The 17192-nt window shown below is 36.5% G+C and overlaps 1 protein-coding gene and 1 pseudogene across 1 annotated transcript; one reads left to right on the top strand and one right to left on the bottom strand.

The window, feature by feature from the left end:
• Positions 1-1925: 1925 nt before the first annotated feature.
• On the top strand, positions 1926-9459 carry LOC120195205 (annotated as a pseudogene).
• A 2562-nt stretch (positions 9460-12021) lies between these two features.
• LOC120195194 (heavy metal-associated isoprenylated plant protein 24-like) lies at positions 12022-13014 on the bottom strand. The gene is made up of 2 exons (XM_039197277.1): positions 12593-13014; positions 12022-12481 (listed from the first exon to the last, which is right to left on the bottom strand). Exons 1-2 carry the CDS (start codon positions 12744-12746, stop codon positions 12186-12188), a joined length of 450 nt encoding a protein of 149 aa, XP_039053208.1. The 5' UTR covers positions 12747-13014; the 3' UTR covers positions 12022-12185.
• Between the last annotated feature and the right edge of the window lie 4178 nt (positions 13015-17192).

The raw sequence follows: 17192 nt of genomic DNA, 5'->3' as shown, positions 1-17192 counted from the left end.
AATTCGTGGGGACATTTCTCTATGCCTGACACGGAGAATAAATTCTCACGAAGACATAGAGTATATGAACCCACAGCTGCTTGCTAGGTCTACACGGAGAATAAATTCTCACGAAGAAGTCGTTTTTACTCCCACTTAAAAGGGACAAGCTTGATTAAAAAGCTTATTTATGCAATGCATGTGTTGTGTGTGAGGAGAAATGTTCAAACTTCTGACAAAAAATAAATAATGAAATAAAATACTTAAAATAAAATGAAATAGTATAAATAATATACCATATAAAGATTATGAAAATATAAGTATATAAAAATTTAAAAAAAAAAAGAATTAAAAATTAAATATATGAATTTTAATTTCTAATTAATAGAGACAATTTATAATTGATTTTAAAGCTTGACCAGGATTCCCCAGCAGAGTCGTCAAGCTGTCGTAACCGGTTTTCATCCGGGCACGAAATTTTTACTTGGCGGGAAAAAATGTGAATAAATGGTTTTTAAAATATTTTAAGGAGTCACCATCGCCTTTTGGGTCAGGTAGGTCGAATACCTAATATTATCTTTTAAAAGAGTTTTTAGGAAAACATCAGTTAAAAGATAAACTGGTCTGCGTTTTAACCAAAATTTCATTCTTTTTTAATAATAAAAAGGGGTTCGTGGTCGATTACGTTTGGGGAAGGATTACACCCCCACAACCCAAATTGGTACTTATTAATTATAAATTGTCTCTATTATTAGAAATATTCAAATGTATTTAATTTATGATCTTGTTATTTCACATTTATTACTATAAAAAAATCTATTAATAAATAAGATATTTATTTATTTAGAAATATCAGAAAATGGCTTCTAGGTGCTTTAAGACAGCTCCTTTCTTAATATTAAAAAATAAATAAATATAATAAAATAATTAGTATGTTTATAAAATTTATTTAGAATATCAGAAAATGATTTCTAGGTGCTTTAAGACAGCCCATTCTTAATATTAAAAATATAATATTTAAAATATTATTATTATATTTAAAAGAAAAAATTTTAAAAATAGATTTAAATAGAAAACAAATAAGATAAATAATAAATTTATATATATTTATATGACTTAGATATACTAAAAATAATAATAATTTAAACATATATAAAAATAATAATAAAACAAAATTATAAAATTAACTTAAATGAATAAAAGATCAAACTATTAGGATTAAAATATAAAATATAAAATTTAAAGATCCTAATTCGATTATTCAAAAGATATGTACTAATAATGTAATTTAGCCTTAATTAGTCATTTCGTGGTTTAAAATAAAAGTTATTAAAACTTAAGACTATAATTACGAAACATTAATATAATATAAACATTAATAATGCAATTTAACCATAACCCTAAACATCTATATAAACATATATAATTATGGTGAAATATAAAAAAATAAAATTGAAATACCAAATTAAAAGACATATAAGTTGATTTTGGTGACCATAATATAAATTTATAGAACTTGAACGACTGCGGAAAGGTTTTACCCTATTAAATATAGACATGTCCCTCCCCAAAACGACGTTCGGGGAGGGTATTTAAATCAAAAAAATCGGTCGGCAGCCATTTTCCGGCACCGACACTCCCGCCGGCCACTGTTCACGGTGGCCGAAATTTTACAAATTAACCCAAATCCTCCGTTTTTAAACTCTAAGCCAAATCTGATACCCTTTTCTCCTAAAACCCTCCAATATTTCCTAGATCTAAGGAAAATACCTTCGGTATTTTTGGTTCGACGGCGGTTTGGAGGGCTCGACAGACATGGTAAGTTTCTCTCCCTTCTCTTGTTTTTCTTTTTTGAATGGTTGTTTGTTGATGTGGTATTTGGCTTGTTGTTTGGATCTTTCGCCTCTGTTTCGTGGTGGTTTTCTGCTCTTTGTTCGGTCCCAAAGATGAGTTCTAGTGAGTCCCAAATCTGTGGTGACTCACTGAAGAACGAGACATGTGGGCGGATGAAATGCTTCTTCTGGAGCTTCGACGGTTCGTGCAGTGTGGTGGCATCGTCGGGAGTACTGGCAATGGGAGTGTCGGCAACGGCTGGAGGTGGCATCTGGAATAGGCGGCGCCGCGTGTTTACCCTAGGGTATCATAACCCTGGGTTTTGCCTGAAAGTATCAAGACGTTGGATCAGATTAGATCCAACGGTTGAGGATCTGCGGCGGCTGGGGCTAGGGTTAGAAAACCCTAGCTGATATGTTACAAACCCTAAAGGGTTTGGGCCAGATGTTGGGCTTCGAGTTTGTAATATATTTGGGTTTGGTTGTATTATTGTAATAAAATAATAATATATATTAATAATAATAATGTTATATTAATAATAATAATAAAAATAATTAAGAATAATTTTAATGAAATTAAAAAATTGTCTACATATTATTGGCGAAAATTAAGAGACTCACAACTAAGTTCAGTTAGTATTTAATGAATATAACCGAGTTCAGTTATTTCACTACATATGATTGAACTTTTAATCATAATTTTGGCAATATAAAGTAGGATTTACTTAAAAAAAAAGTTGTTTGTGTCCCCTGCAAAGCGCGGAACAGTTGGCGACTCTTCACTATTTTTGCAATTCTTTCGTCCCTGTCAGACCGTAGAGTAACCTTTTGGTGAATTACTCCTTATAAGTAAATTTCAATATACCTATGCTTAATTATTGAGTGTATTTTTTTTCTTTTTGTAGTTTACTCTGATGCTTGAAATCTAATACAATGACTAGAAAGTATGGGTTCCCTGTGGTATTTGTGTTTTTCTGCTTCCAATCATCAATCACTCAAGGACGATAGGCAATATACAAAGACCCAATGCAGTCAATCGAGGCCAGGATTGCAGACCTTTTGGGTAAATGTCCCTTGAAGAAAAGCTGGGACAAATGACACAGATCGAGCGTGAAACGCTACTGCAAAAGAATGGGTGGACATGGTGAATCGTATACAACAGGGTTGTAAGGTATGCTCATAAATATACCGGTTAAAGAGGACAGGGATGGAGCGGAGCGAACGCAGCGAACATCAACTGTCCTTACAAGAAAGTCTCGTAGAGGGGGTTATGATTATGTGGGTTGGGGGTGCGGGGGCTGTGCCCCGCGGTACGGTACAGGGTTAATTTTGTAATTATGTACCAGGGTTTTCTATTATAAATAGAGATGTAACCTAAACCTATGAGAATTGAATAAATTTTCTAGCGCCGCCCAGGCACCGAGGACGTAAGCACATTGCCGAACCTCGTTAAAAATTCTTGTGTTCTTTCATTACTTTGCCATTTATCAACAATTGGTATCAGATGTCAGGAGCAAAATTCGAAGTCGCGAAATTCAATGGTCTGGGTAACTTTGGATTATGGAAAACGAGGGTGAATGATCTGTTGGCGCAGCAGGGGATCCTGAAGGCTTTGCGACCTACAAAGCTGGCGTCGATGGAGGAGGAAGATTGGGAAGAATTGCAACAACGAGCGGCAGGAACCATACGATTATGCTTGGCGGACGAGGTTATGTATCACGTCATGCATCTATCGTCTCCAGACGAAATTTGGAGGAAGTTGGAAAGTCAGTTTATGTCCAAATCCTTAACGACAAAACTGTATCTAAGCAGCGCTGTATGGGCTGAAGATACAGGACGATCATGATTTGGCACACGTGAATATCTTCAATCAAATCGTTTCTGATTTGGCTCGGCTTGATGTAAAAATTGAGGATGAAGACAGAGCGATGATTTTGTTGTGTTCGTTGCCTCCTTCTTACGACATGGTGACTACTCTTACATATGGGAAAGAGACTATCAACGTTGAGGAGATTACTGCAGCCTTGTTGGCTCACAACCAGCGGAAGCAGAATGCAGGGGAAAACTCTCAAGCCGATAGCTTATATGTCAAGGGTAATCGAGACCGTGGACGGAAGCCAGAGAAGGCAGGGTCTGGCAAGCAGAATTCCAGATCCAAATCTAGGGATAAGAAGACAATTCACTGTTACAAGTGCAAGGAGGCGGGACATATGAAGCGAGATTGTCCGAAGTTGAAAAAGCAGACTGATGAGAAGCGTGATGTTTCATCCAAGTCTGTGAACGTGGTCGAGGATGACAATTCTGATTGCAGTGAGGGTGATATACTTTCTATTCAACGACTCAATTGATGATTGGATTCTGATTCTGGTTCTGTTTATTTGGGTGATGATCGATGTTGCAATATTGTGGTATTGGTGATGTTAGAATTAAGATGTATGATGGCTTTGTTCGGACGTTGAGTGGTGTTCGACATATCCCAGATTTGAAGAAGAATTTGATTTCTTTGGGCACTTTGCAAAAGAATGGTTTTATCCCTAAGGCTGATGAGGATAGGGAAACCATTCGGATTGTTAAGGTGCTTTGACTGTGATGAAAGGAAAGATGACTGCAGGAAATTTATAGATTGTTAGGGGAGTACCGTGCAGGTGGGTTCATTCTATTGAGTCATGTGATGACACTACAAAACTGTGGCATATGCTTGCTCATCTTAGTGAACGTGGTATGACAAATTACACAAAAAAATCTGTTGCATGGTGTCAAAAGCTGTAAGCTCGATTTTTGCAAGTATTGTGTTCTTGGTAAACAGACTAAAGTCCTTCAAGACTGCGAGGCACACAACTCAAGGGATTCTTGATTATGTCCATTCTGATGTATGGGGGCCTTCCACGACATCGTCTTTGGGTGGATCTAGGTATTATGTTACTTTTATTGATGATTTTTCACGGAAAGTTTGGGTGTATTTTTTGAAACAGAAATCTGAAGTTTTTGATAAGTTCAAGCTGTGGAAAGCTGAGGTAGAAAACCAAACAGGACGAAAAATCAAGTGTTTGCGGTCTGACAATGGTACGAAGTACACAGATTCACAGTTCTTACACTTCTGTAAGGAGCACGGGATTAAGAGACATTTTACAATGCGCAAGACACCACAACAAAATGGTGTTGCGGAACGGATGAACAGGTCGTTGAATGAAAGAGCCAGATGTTTGCGGTTGCATGTGGGGCTTCCTAAACACTTCTGGGCCGAGGCTGTTAACATGGCGTGTTATCTTATCAACAGATCGCCAAGGGCATCATTGGCTGGGAAAGTTGCAGAAGAGGTATGGACTGGTCATGATGTTAGTTTTGATAACTTACGGATTTTTGGTTGTCCTGCTTATGTGCATGTACATGCTAATGAGAGATCCAAACTTGATGCAAAATCGAAGGAGTGCATTTTTCTGGGTTACAAGAAAGGTGTCAAAGGATTCAAGTTCTGGGATCCAGTTGCGAAGAAAATTGTGATAAGTAGAGATGTTGTTTTTGATGAACAATCCATGTTGCAACAGAAGAAAGACACGACAGTGGTGGATTTCGAGCAGTTTCCAGTTGAGAAACCAGAAACTTCTCAACCAACTTCTGGTGGTTCCACTACGGATGATTTGCAGGATTATAGTCTCGCTAGAGATAGGGTGAGACAGACGAATATAAAGCCTCCGAGTAGATTGGGTTTTGAAGACTTGGTCTCTTTTGCACTTATTGTTAGCAGTGATGATCCGGTTAATTTTCATGATGTTACTAGTCAGGAAAACGACAAGTGGATGGCAGCCATGGTTGAGGAGATGGAGTCTTTGAATCACAATCGTACATGGGAGTTGGTTCGCCTTCCTGAGGGTAAAAAGCCGATTAGTTGCAAATGGGTGTATAAGAAGAAACCAGCAGTAACAGAAAAAGAGGGAGAGAAGTTCAAGTTCAAGGCTCGTTTGGTAGAAAAGGGTTTTTCACAGCAGAAAGGAGTTGATTATGATGAAAGTTTTTCTCCTGTGGTCAAACACACTTCAATTCGAGCAGTACTTGCATTGGTGGCCAGTTGGGATTTGCATTTAGAGCAGATGGATGTTAAAACTGCTTTTTTGCATGGTGATTTATAAGAGCAGATCTACATGCGGCAACCTGAAGGTTTCACTCAACCTGGAAACGAGCATTTAGTTTGCAGATTGAAGAAATCTTTGTACGGGTTGAAACAGTCTCCGAGACAGTGGTATAAACGGTTTGACTCCTATATGATCAAGATTGGATACAACCGATGTGAGTATGATTGTTGTGTCTATGTTAAGAGCCTTGATGATGGTTCTTTTATTTTTCTATTACTGTATGTTGATGATATGTTGATTGCTGCGAAGAACATGGATGATGTTATCGGTTTGAAAACTTTATTGAGTTAGGAATTTGATATGAAAGATTTAGGTGCTGCAAAGAAAATTCTTGGAATGGAAATTTGCAGGGACAGAGACTCAAGGAGATTGTGGCTATCTCAACGGGGTTATGTTGAAAAAATGCTAGAAAGGTTTGCGATGAGCAGTGCAAAACCAGTTAGCACTCCATTGGCGAACCACTTTAAGCTCTCATCAGAACAGTGTCCTAAGACAGATAAGGAAGCTGAAGATATGGAAAAGGTTCTATTCTAATGTTGGCTGCTTGATGTATGCAATGGTATGTACTCGTCCTGATTTAGCTCATGCTGTTAGTCAAGTTGTAAGTACATGTCTAAACCTGGTAAGCAACATTGGGAAGCATTCAAGTGGATCTTTCGATACTTAAGGGTACTGTGGGACATGGAATTGTTTTTGGTAGTCAACGAGATAATCCTTTGGTTGTAGGATATGTGGATTCAGACTATGCGGTGACTTGGATAATAGAAGATCTACGACAAGGTATGTTTTTACTCTTGGTGGAGGACCTATTTGTTGGAATCTATGTTCAATCTGTAGTGGCACTATCTACAACTGAAGCTGAGTACATGGCAGAGGCTGAAGCTGCAAAAGAAGCTTTATGGCTCACTGGTTTAGTGAAGGAGTTGGGTGTTCAGCAAGGTGGAGTTCAGCTGCTTGCGACAATCAAAGTGCTATTCACTTAGCTAAGAATCAGATATATCGTGCTAGAACTAAGCACATTGATTACGTTTCACAAGATCAGAGAGTTGGTTGCATCTAAAGAGATTTTGTTTCAGAAGGTACACACTGATGAGAATTCCGCTGATATGTTCACCAAGCCAGTTACGACAGACATGTTCAAGCATGCTTGGACTTGTTGAATGTTTCAAGTTGTTAAAGAACTAAGGTAACCCAACCACATTGAATGTTTCCTAAGGGGCAGGATATTCGCCAAGGTGGAGATTTGTAAGGTATGGCTCATAAATATACCGGTTAAAGAGGACAGGGGATGGAGCGAGCGAACGCAGCGAATCAACTGTCCTTACAAAGAAAGTCTCGTAGAGGGGGTTACGATTATGGGTTGGGGGTGCGGGGGCTGCGCCTCGCGGTGTACAGGGTTAATTTTGTAATTATGTACCAGGGTTTTCTATTATAAATAGAGATGTACCTAAACCTATGAGAATTGAATAAATTTTCTAGCGCCGCCTAGGCACCGAGGACGTAAGCCCATTGCCGAACCTCGTTAAAAATTTTGTGTTCTTTCGTTTACTTTGCCCGATTTATCAACAAGGGTGCTGCTTTCAACTCGTCTCGGGGTTCGAATGATCTACGGGATCGACGCCGTTCATGGCCATAACAATGTTGTCAATGCCACCATTTCCCACATAATGTTGGCCTCGAGTAACTAGGTGCATCTAAGGTTCCTATTTCCTATTTGTTATAATTGATCACCGTGTATGAATCTTGTTTCCTTCATATATCCACCAGGGATCCACAACTTGTCAAGGCGATCGGGGTTGCGACCGCATTCGAAGTTCAAGCAACCGACATTCCTTATGCTTTTGCACCCTGCATCGCAGTAAGTGTTCTTGCACAAGTTTTCTCATAGATCTACATGATTCCTCTTGAAAGCTGCATGTTTATATATGTAGGTTTGTAGAGATCCTAGATGAGGTCGATGTTACGAGAGCTATAGCGAGGACCATACAATTGTGCAACAGTTAACAACCCTCATCGATGGGCTACAAGGACAAGCCACAGCTGACATGGCGGGCATGCCATATGTTAATGGAAAGTATGTCATTACTGGATTAAATGAATTGAATATATATATATATTATTTGATTGTCGCATCCCTTGGTGTTATGATGTAGAAAAAGGTTGAAGGTTGTTAAACACTACGTCGGAGATGGCGGCACCGTCAACGGCATTAACGAGAACAACACAATCGTGGACGACTCGACCTTGTATGGCATACACATGCCTGCCTAAGTTAATTCGATGGCTAATGGTATTGCACCGTCATGGCTTCTTACTCGAGTGTTAACGGAGTTAAGATGCATGCTAATAAACAGTTGCTTACCGACCACCTTAAGGGAAACTTGGCTTCCAGGTAAATAAATTGCTTTTTATTGGAAGCAAATTTACTGAATAAGAAAAAGTGAGATTCCATTAATTTTGCCCCCAGGGTTTCGTCATCTCTGATTGGGAAGGAATCGACAGGATCACCTCTTCCCCTCATTCCAACTACACTTAACATTCAAGCTTCAATAACGGCCGGTGTTGACATCTTCGGTTCTAGTTCTAAATTACATATTGCTGTAGTCGAGAACTTGTGATATGAAGTCATGGTTGCTGATTTCCCAGGTTATGGTTCCCTACCAATACAAAGAATTCATCAAAGCTTGATTGATTTGGTGAAGAGAATGTCATTACCATGAGCCGAATTGATGATGCCGTGACAAGAATATTGCGTGTCAAGTTTGCCATGGGCCTCTTTGATAATCCCGTGGGTGATTATAGTCTAGTTAACGAGGTTGGTTCCCAGGTGAGTTTTGTTGCAGAAACTATAAATCAGTTTTAATTAACTTTTGTTGCTGTTTTTTTTTTTCAAATCCGGGTTGCTTTTGACGAATCTGCAGAAGCATAGAGAATTGGCAAGGGAAGCTGTGAGGAAATCGCTCGTGCTATTGAAGAATGGGAAGCCCGGGAATCCACCGCTTTTGCCTCTCCCGAAGAATGCCGGTGAGATTCTTGTTACGGGAACCCATGCCGACAACTTGGGGTATCAGTGCCGTGGTTAGACCATCGAGTGGCAAGGCGTCAGTGGGAACAACTGGACGGCAGGCACCACCATACTCGACGCCGTAAAAAAACCGTCGATAAAAAAACCAAAGTTATCTACAAGATGAACCCTTCCGAAGACTACCCTGAGAAGAAAAATCTCGACTTTGCAATCGTGGTGGTCGGTGAGGTTCCTTACGCTGATACGAGGTGACAGCACAAACTTGACCATCCCGGATCCTGGTCCGCAAATCATAGAGAACGCTTGTAAGAACACCAAATGCGTTGTGGTGCTCATTTCAGGGCGTCCCGTTGTGATCCAGCCGTATCTGAATAAAATAGACGCCCTGGTGGCGGCTTGGCTCCCCGGGAGTGAAGGACAAAGCGTGGCTGATGTTCTTTTTGGTGACTTTGGATTCACCGGCAAGCTGGCTCGTACGTGGTTTTGGACTTGAGACGCAGCCCAAATCAGGCTCACAAAGCATTAATGAGTTATAGACGAGACAGTCAATTTTCCTTGGATTTTAAGTAGCAACAAGCCCATCCAAAAGACGAGTAGGTGATTGTGTTATTTTTTAAAATATAACTCTTAAAATATTTTATAATAAAATTAATTTGTTAAATTTGAATCATACCAAAGCTGAGTATGTCATGTTATTTTTAAAATAAAAATTTAAAATATTTTATAATAAAAATTAATTTGTTAAATTTGAATTATAAGATATTTATAAGTCTTTTTATTAAAATTCATCATAGAAAACGATTAAGATATTGTCAAATCTTCATTTGTAATTTTATCTGTCACTTTCCCATAACCAAACAAAAAGTTTGTTTTCTATTTGAATAAAAATGTAATTGGGGCACAAAGGTTATACATGTAACGAGGAACACAATTTTATTAGGGATGAATCTCTAAAATTTTAAAAGAGATATATTTATAAAATTTTAGGGAAGTCAAAACAAAATTCTAAACAAAAAATACATAGAAAAAATTTAAAATATACGATGATTTTAAAAATATAGGAGTGATTGTCTCCATCCGTATTCTTCGATTCATTATGAATTTAAATGACATTCATATACGGGAATTCCAAAATAGGAGCCCAGTGTGACACACATCCAATTGGACGGGCCTGAGTAGCAATTATTAGTGTTTTTTATTTGGTTTTATAGGCTTTTTTCATTTAAATAATTTCAAAAGTATTATTCGAATATTAGTTAATTTATGCAAATATTAAATGTTAATTCATCTATTTTGAATAACTCAACATTAGATATTGACAATGAAACTGTAATTTAATGTAAATACAAAATGTAATTCCACATTAATAACAGGAAGCATATTTCAGCATTCGATAATTTAAATGAAAGTGGTTTAGTAATATAAAAAACAATAAATAACGTATCTTGATACATTATTTTCCAACATATTGACCAAGAGAATAAGAGGACAATTGTTTCTAGTATTGCAACTACGATACGTATATCTTTTAAGGTAAAGTATTAAAATGTTTTCCAACTGTAGGCATTATTTTGTTTGAGTTCCTCAATTATTAAAAGTTATAAAATGATTTTTTGATTATATGGTGTTGTTTTATTGAGTTTCTCGACTATAAAAAATTGCAAAATGATAACTAACTATTCATATGTTTCAAATTCGTTCTTTTTTCATTAAAAATGGTGGTCATCTGAGTTAAACGTTAAACTGTGACTAAGATATGTTAAATTTGATCTTAGATTGTTAAGTTGTATTTGTGAATCAAATCTTCATTTACATTATGTTGTCGAGTTAGTGATTGAAACATTATGTCGTAAAGCAAGTGCTTGAAAGCAACGATAATACCTAAACATCATAAAAAATAGCTTAATACCAAAATAAGTGCTCAAACTATACTAAAATTATCGAATAGGTACTTAAATTATTTTTGACTCATTCCGGTGCCTAACGCTATAAACCTTATCGCTTTATGTGCCTCGATTCTAACAGCCGTTAAAAAAAGTTCATTAAATGGCATATGTCAAAGTCCGTTAATTTTAAAAATTTATTTAAAAAAACTTAAAACTATTTTGTTTAAAAAAACCCATTTTTTTCTAAAATACTAAAAAAAACTAAACTCTTAAAATCTCTTCGTCTAGTCCCATTTACTCCAACCGTCAGTCATCTCTGGCCACCCATTCATCGGTGACGTGCCACCCATACGTCACTGACCACCCATTGACCGATTACAACTTAATATCATCTCAAAACCTAAGATCCTTAAATCCTTAATTTCAATCCCTAATCTCTAAAATCTCAAATACCCAATCCCTTAAATTCATTTGATTGATCGTGAAAATCGATCATTTAGTCGACTATAGAAACTGGTCATTGGTCAGTTGTTTAATCGACAGTTTGGCCTTTGGCCTTTGTCCATTTGGCCATGGCAAAGCCATGGAAGCAGGGGGAGAGGGTGGCCTGGACGCGGGAAGAAGAAATGTGTGTGTGTTTTTTATTTTTAATAATATTTTTAATTTTAAGAAAAAAAATCAAAATTTCTAACATTGTGACATGTGTAATTTAACAGAGTTTTAGAACGGCCGTTATGGTCAAGGTACGGAAAGTGGTAACGTTTGTAATATTAGACACCTAAAATGGTAAAGTTTGTAACGTTAGACACCTGGATGAGTTAAAGAATAGTTTAGTTATCTATTCGAGAATTTTGGTATAATTTGGGTAGCTATTTTAGTATTAAGCCTTAAAAATATAAAATAACTTGTAAATATTAAAGCGAAGGTTTCCAATGTTGTATGAATTAGGGGTTAGACCATACTTGCAAGTTAAATGTTTTTGTAATCCAAACATGTTAACCCATCAACAAATAACTTGGTTTAAAAACATTTAAATTTGAATAAAATATATTCTATAATAAATACCATTAAATAAAAGGAGACCTACTTTTCCCTCGCTCAAATTTAGCCAAGCATCTCCATCTTTAGTGTTGCTTGTTCTTTTCCCCCATTAATCTTCTCATGCAGAAGGACAAATATAGAGCAATACTATATACATCAAATACATAATTGTGGAATAACGGCCCACACGGTTCCCATTTGCTCGCATCTTACCATAAACATTTCTCAATATTATTGCTACGGAACAAATTTAAACTTTACAAATCCTTTTTACTACTGCTATCGTTTTTTTTTACATGATGGAGCAAGCATTAGGATTTTCATCGCTGAACATGATGATATAGCGGTCGTCCACGGTGGTCTCAGTCAAAGTGGCCGTATCAGGAACCTTCCTTACATGATTGGGCGGTGCTTTCTTGTCATAAGCTTGAGCCACGTAAGGATTGGCCACCAAAGTGTATGGCACATAAGGCCACAACTCCACCTTCTTCTTCGTTGACTGTGCCGCTGCCAGCACTTTCTTCGCCTCCACGTAACCCGTAACGGTTGCCTTCTGTTGCTTCAAGTCCACGTCCACTGACTTCGCCCCTATCAAAAACAAATAATACAAAAATTAAGGAAAAAACCACAGAAAATAAAACGTTCAAGATGATGAATGATATATATATATATATATATATATATATATATAAAGATTACCCTTTACGCCGGAGAGGACCTTCTTCACCTTACGTGCACAACCTTCACAATCCATCCTGATTTGAGAGCTACGGTTTGAGTTTGCTTCTCTTCTTTTTTTCTTCATGCTGCTAAGCAAATCGGAGATGTATTCAATGGTGCCTTCCACTCCCATCTTTGATAAACTTTCCGATATGTGTGTGTCAATATGAAGAAGCTGTTAGCTAAGTAAAGAAATGTGTATATACAATGTAAGATGGGTCGAAGACAATGACTACTACTCCATTTGGTCGGCACGGCATGGATTTTATAGAATTAGATGGGACAATGTAAAATTTGGTCTTAATAAAACATATCTTAATTTAAGGTGATAGTAAGATATTCTTCTACAACCTCCACGAAACTTCCTTGGGACATGCATCGACTCTTTTTTCCTATAGAGGAACAAACACAGCACTTTACTGCTTTATAAAGTCTTCACTTTTGGTTGATTTATACAAAAATCGAATGACTTAAACGACGGTCCCAAAAAAACTGTTATCTAAATGTTCAATAATGCAGTGATGACTGGTGAGATGTGGAGTGGATTAGATGGCACCCAGCAGCTGCCACGTGACAGAAGACATGGAATGACACGTGGAGGTAGAATGTTCTGAAAATGAGATGGATGGCCACGTGGCAATCAATGGGTGGGTTAGATTTGGAGCCATTGAACTGTGGTGGTATCACTGTCCCACTAGTGAAATTTGGTGGGTCCGTTGAGTGGATTTGGGGGTTTGATTGGTCGGTGGGACTGCTACTGTAGAAGCGTAATATTAAATGTATCATAAATATAATATAATGAAACAATAAACAAAGCTGAAATCAATGGATTCGACATTTGGCAACTTCTCTCCAAATCCAAAACTAAAGCTAAAAAGGTAAAAAAATTGAATATGATAAAAAACGTTTGGCTAGAGTGGATGTAACATTTTTTTTCAAATAAGATATTTATTACAATATTAATTAGAAATGGTTTAAAATATACAATGACTTTAAAAACGCTACATCAAACATATAATTTCTTCTAGTGCTATTAGACTCCTTCCCAAACCCTTGATCCAATTGTGTTTCTTATCCAATTCAAGACGGTGTTACCGATACTAAGCCTTTTAGTATCGATGTCGACCATTGAGTATCGATACTCACCATTGATACTGATACCAAAATTGACTACTAGAATCTGAGAAAACCTGACAGTATTGATCCTTAATTAGAGTATCGGTACGTATTACGGTGTCAATACCACCCTAAGATCGATACCAAAATTATGTTTGATTTCAGAAATTAACTCGATATCGATACCCTTACATAAAGTATCGATATCCTCGCTTCACACGATATCGATACTCCCATTTATTAATACCAAAGTCAACTACTGAAATTTGTAATTCGAAGACAGTAATACCTTACCCTTGAGTATTGATACCCAACGAACAACATCGATACTCAATGAACATGTATTGATACCACCAATCAAAAACCCCTTGTTTTAGGCTATCTGAAGAATAATATCGATATAGTTCATTCAGTATCGATACCTAAACCTAGAAATGCTTTGTTTTGAGCACAAAAATGATACCCAACTTTGTCCATAAGCCTTACTAAGGCCCCCAAATGTTATTTAGGTCTTATATATATTAAAAGAGGTTATTATAGGTCAATTTTCATACTAAATAACATCATAACTAAAATCTACCATGAATGTGCTCATATGATCCATGAACTCATGCTAGCTAAGAAAATATAATAACTCCCACGCGGTATAAAGAAGGTAGAAATATGTTACCTTGCTACTAATGAAACACCTTAAATCAAATTGGGCCTAAAATGTCAAATTGGCTACCAAGACAACTCCTGGTTTTCAAAATTGTTTATTTACATTTCAAAACATAATACATGGTATCAAATAAACATACTCGACAATAATAAAACATTTTATAAATCACAAAGCCCAACAATATAATCGTTAATCTAGAGTAGTATTTTGAATTTCATAAACACAAGCATGCTAAAGACATGGTACTAAACAGTAGATACACATATGATCTTAATCAAGTGTTACCTACTTAAGGTTTTATTATTCTATCATTGAAGTAGGAGGCTCATGCTTTCCTTAATCATCTGTTAAGTGCCTCACCATGAGTACACCTCTATTAGGTCTCTACCCACACTAACTGTAACTTCTGTGCATTATTTAAATGCAAAACTAATACTCTTATGCATTATCTGAATGAGAGAATGACACTCCTGTGCATTATTTAAATGCAACACTAACTCTATTGTGCATTATCTGAATGCAACATTACTAGTATGGTCTCACATAACCATTAGACACTAGTTTACTGAGGGAAACTGGTGTCACATAGTATCGGTGAAATTCCCACTAAGTTGATGAATGATCTCCTGGTCTCACATAGCCATCAGGTAAATCACGGAAGGGGAACCCGATATCAGATAGCATCGATATAATTCCCGCTCAACTAAAGCATTGGATCGGTCCTACAACCTTTAAGCCAAGCTCTAAAGATATCTACTGTTCTGGACAGATGCAACTACACATAGCTAGGCACACTAAATTGATGTCACCCTCTCACTAGTTGCTATCACGCTCCTTCTCTTACCTAGAATGTTATGTAAGGGTTTATTAGTCTATTAATTCTGTTAGTTATTAAGTTGCTTTATTCTAGTCATTCGTAACTTAAAAGCGTTTTAGTCACTTCTATCTTTAAGGAGGTCTCTATGTGTTTCATGACTTCACGATGATTATTGTGTTTGTTGTTAATTGTCTGTAACACTAGCAAGCTTGATACCTGACTCGGGTTCATCACTAGTAGTAACATAGTAGTCGTTCTTACTAAGTTTCCCACAATTCACCATTGAATAGGAGGGACAATTATACGTTCACCATTCGCTGACATTCTTACAGTACACAACTTTGTTATTTCAAAATATGATTGACTCATCATACCGCTTGCTGGTACGTCCTCTGCAAAGATCCTTCATTCTTAGATACTCGCTATGTGCTCGATTGAGAATACTTGAACGTATTACGCCTAATATGATTACTTCGGTTATAACCCACTCTTACGGGTGTATATGGACCCCTTTGGCCTTTTATGTCCCTTACGGACTAAGTTATACTATTAGGGATAATCCTTGACTCTTATAGGCCTTAACGAGGTTAATTATAACCATCCAAAGTGGGTAGCATCGATACTCTATTTACAGTATCGATACCCTAAGGTGAAGTATCGATACCCCTATGAATATCGATACGAGAAATGGATTTTGTTTGCTAAAAATTACCAGTATCGATACTATTACCTTGAGTATCAATATTGTAGTGGCAGTATTGATATTATCCCTAGCAATATCGATACTCCCAATTAAAAATCCCTAAATTTTTATCCCAGTTCATCTAGTACTGATACTTGAACCTAGAAATATCATATTTAAGCTCGGGAAATACCTAAAAATCATCCCAAATGTCTTAGTTTGGTTTCTAATCATGTGCTAATGCTTTATGAGGTTACTTCATATCACAAAGTGACATAAAAACACCTTCTTCATATCTAAAACATTATTTAATCATGAAATCAAGTATAAACCCTAAAATGCTTTAATACACAAATCTTAGCAATTCTTCATATTTATGAAATCTTAACACTTAAAAGGATTAGAAATACATTACTTGGTGCTAGGATCCCGAAATGAAGCTTATTGCTTAACCACACTCTTTTCCTCTAAGATCTGGATGAAAACTCTTACTTTCGCTTTAGCTATAAAGAACCTAAGGCTTTGAAACTTCAAAACAAGTTTTTTGGATAGGTTGAGGATGAAATTGAAGCTTAACTGAAGTATAAAAGATTATCAAGATCTTACCTTGAGATAGCCACTTGGAGAGGAAAATGGGAGAAGAAAATAGGAAGTATGGAATGAAGAGAAGAAGATGGAATGAGATATAAATCTTTTAAAAAGGTAAAATTACATATTTGGTCCTTCATCATCTGTCTAATATTTAAAAATAATTTTATAGCTAATTGGGCCTAATTCCAATGTAATTAAGCCCAACTTGGTCTAACAACTTTAAATACGAACTCCATGAAGTCTGTATACCTTTCAAGTAAATCTAAAACTACTAGCCCATAATTTGGGGTGTTACAACTCTAGCCTTCTTAAAAGAAATTCCATCCTCAAAATTTGGGGTGTTACGACCTATCCTTCGGTCAAACACTTAGAAACCTTGAAGCACCTAAACTTATATTAACATGATCCTCACAGAATAAGTCTCTGCAACATAACTTGCAATTAAAAAACTCAAAAAAATTGATTTACAACCCCTATTTCTATATAGTGTTACCTACATCAAACCTTAAGCAACAATATTCGAGAAGCACAAAACCATTGAGTATTACTCTGATCGTCTTAACATTAAATACTTAGAACATTTCAAAAGGAAAAATATTACTCCACGACTCATCTGTTATCATTAAACTTTTCACTGGCTAATCTTACCTAATCGAGTTAACTTACTATATAAACATATAGCCTCTTTTATTTGTTGAACTTAGGTAACTCG

This window comes from Hibiscus syriacus, unplaced genomic scaffold (assembly GCF_006381635.1).
Source record: "Hibiscus syriacus cultivar Baekdansim isolate YM2019G1 unplaced genomic scaffold, ASM638163v2 tig00117010_pilon, whole genome shotgun sequence".
NCBI lineage: Eukaryota > Viridiplantae > Streptophyta > Magnoliopsida > Malvales > Malvaceae > Hibiscus > Hibiscus syriacus.
This window is presented reverse-complemented; position numbering and strand designations above follow the sequence as displayed.

What these genes read in the sequence shown, in the direction of transcription:
- LOC120195194 (XM_039197277.1), bottom strand. Translation starts at nt 12,746, where the DNA reads ATGGGAGTGGAAGGCACCATTGAATACATCTCCGATTTGCTTAGCAGC. An exon ending in GGTCCTCTCCGGCGTAAAGG is followed by an intron (nt 12,482 to 12,592) that starts GTAATCTTTATA and finishes TGTTTTTGATAG; the next exon opens with GGGCGAAGTCAGTGGACGTG.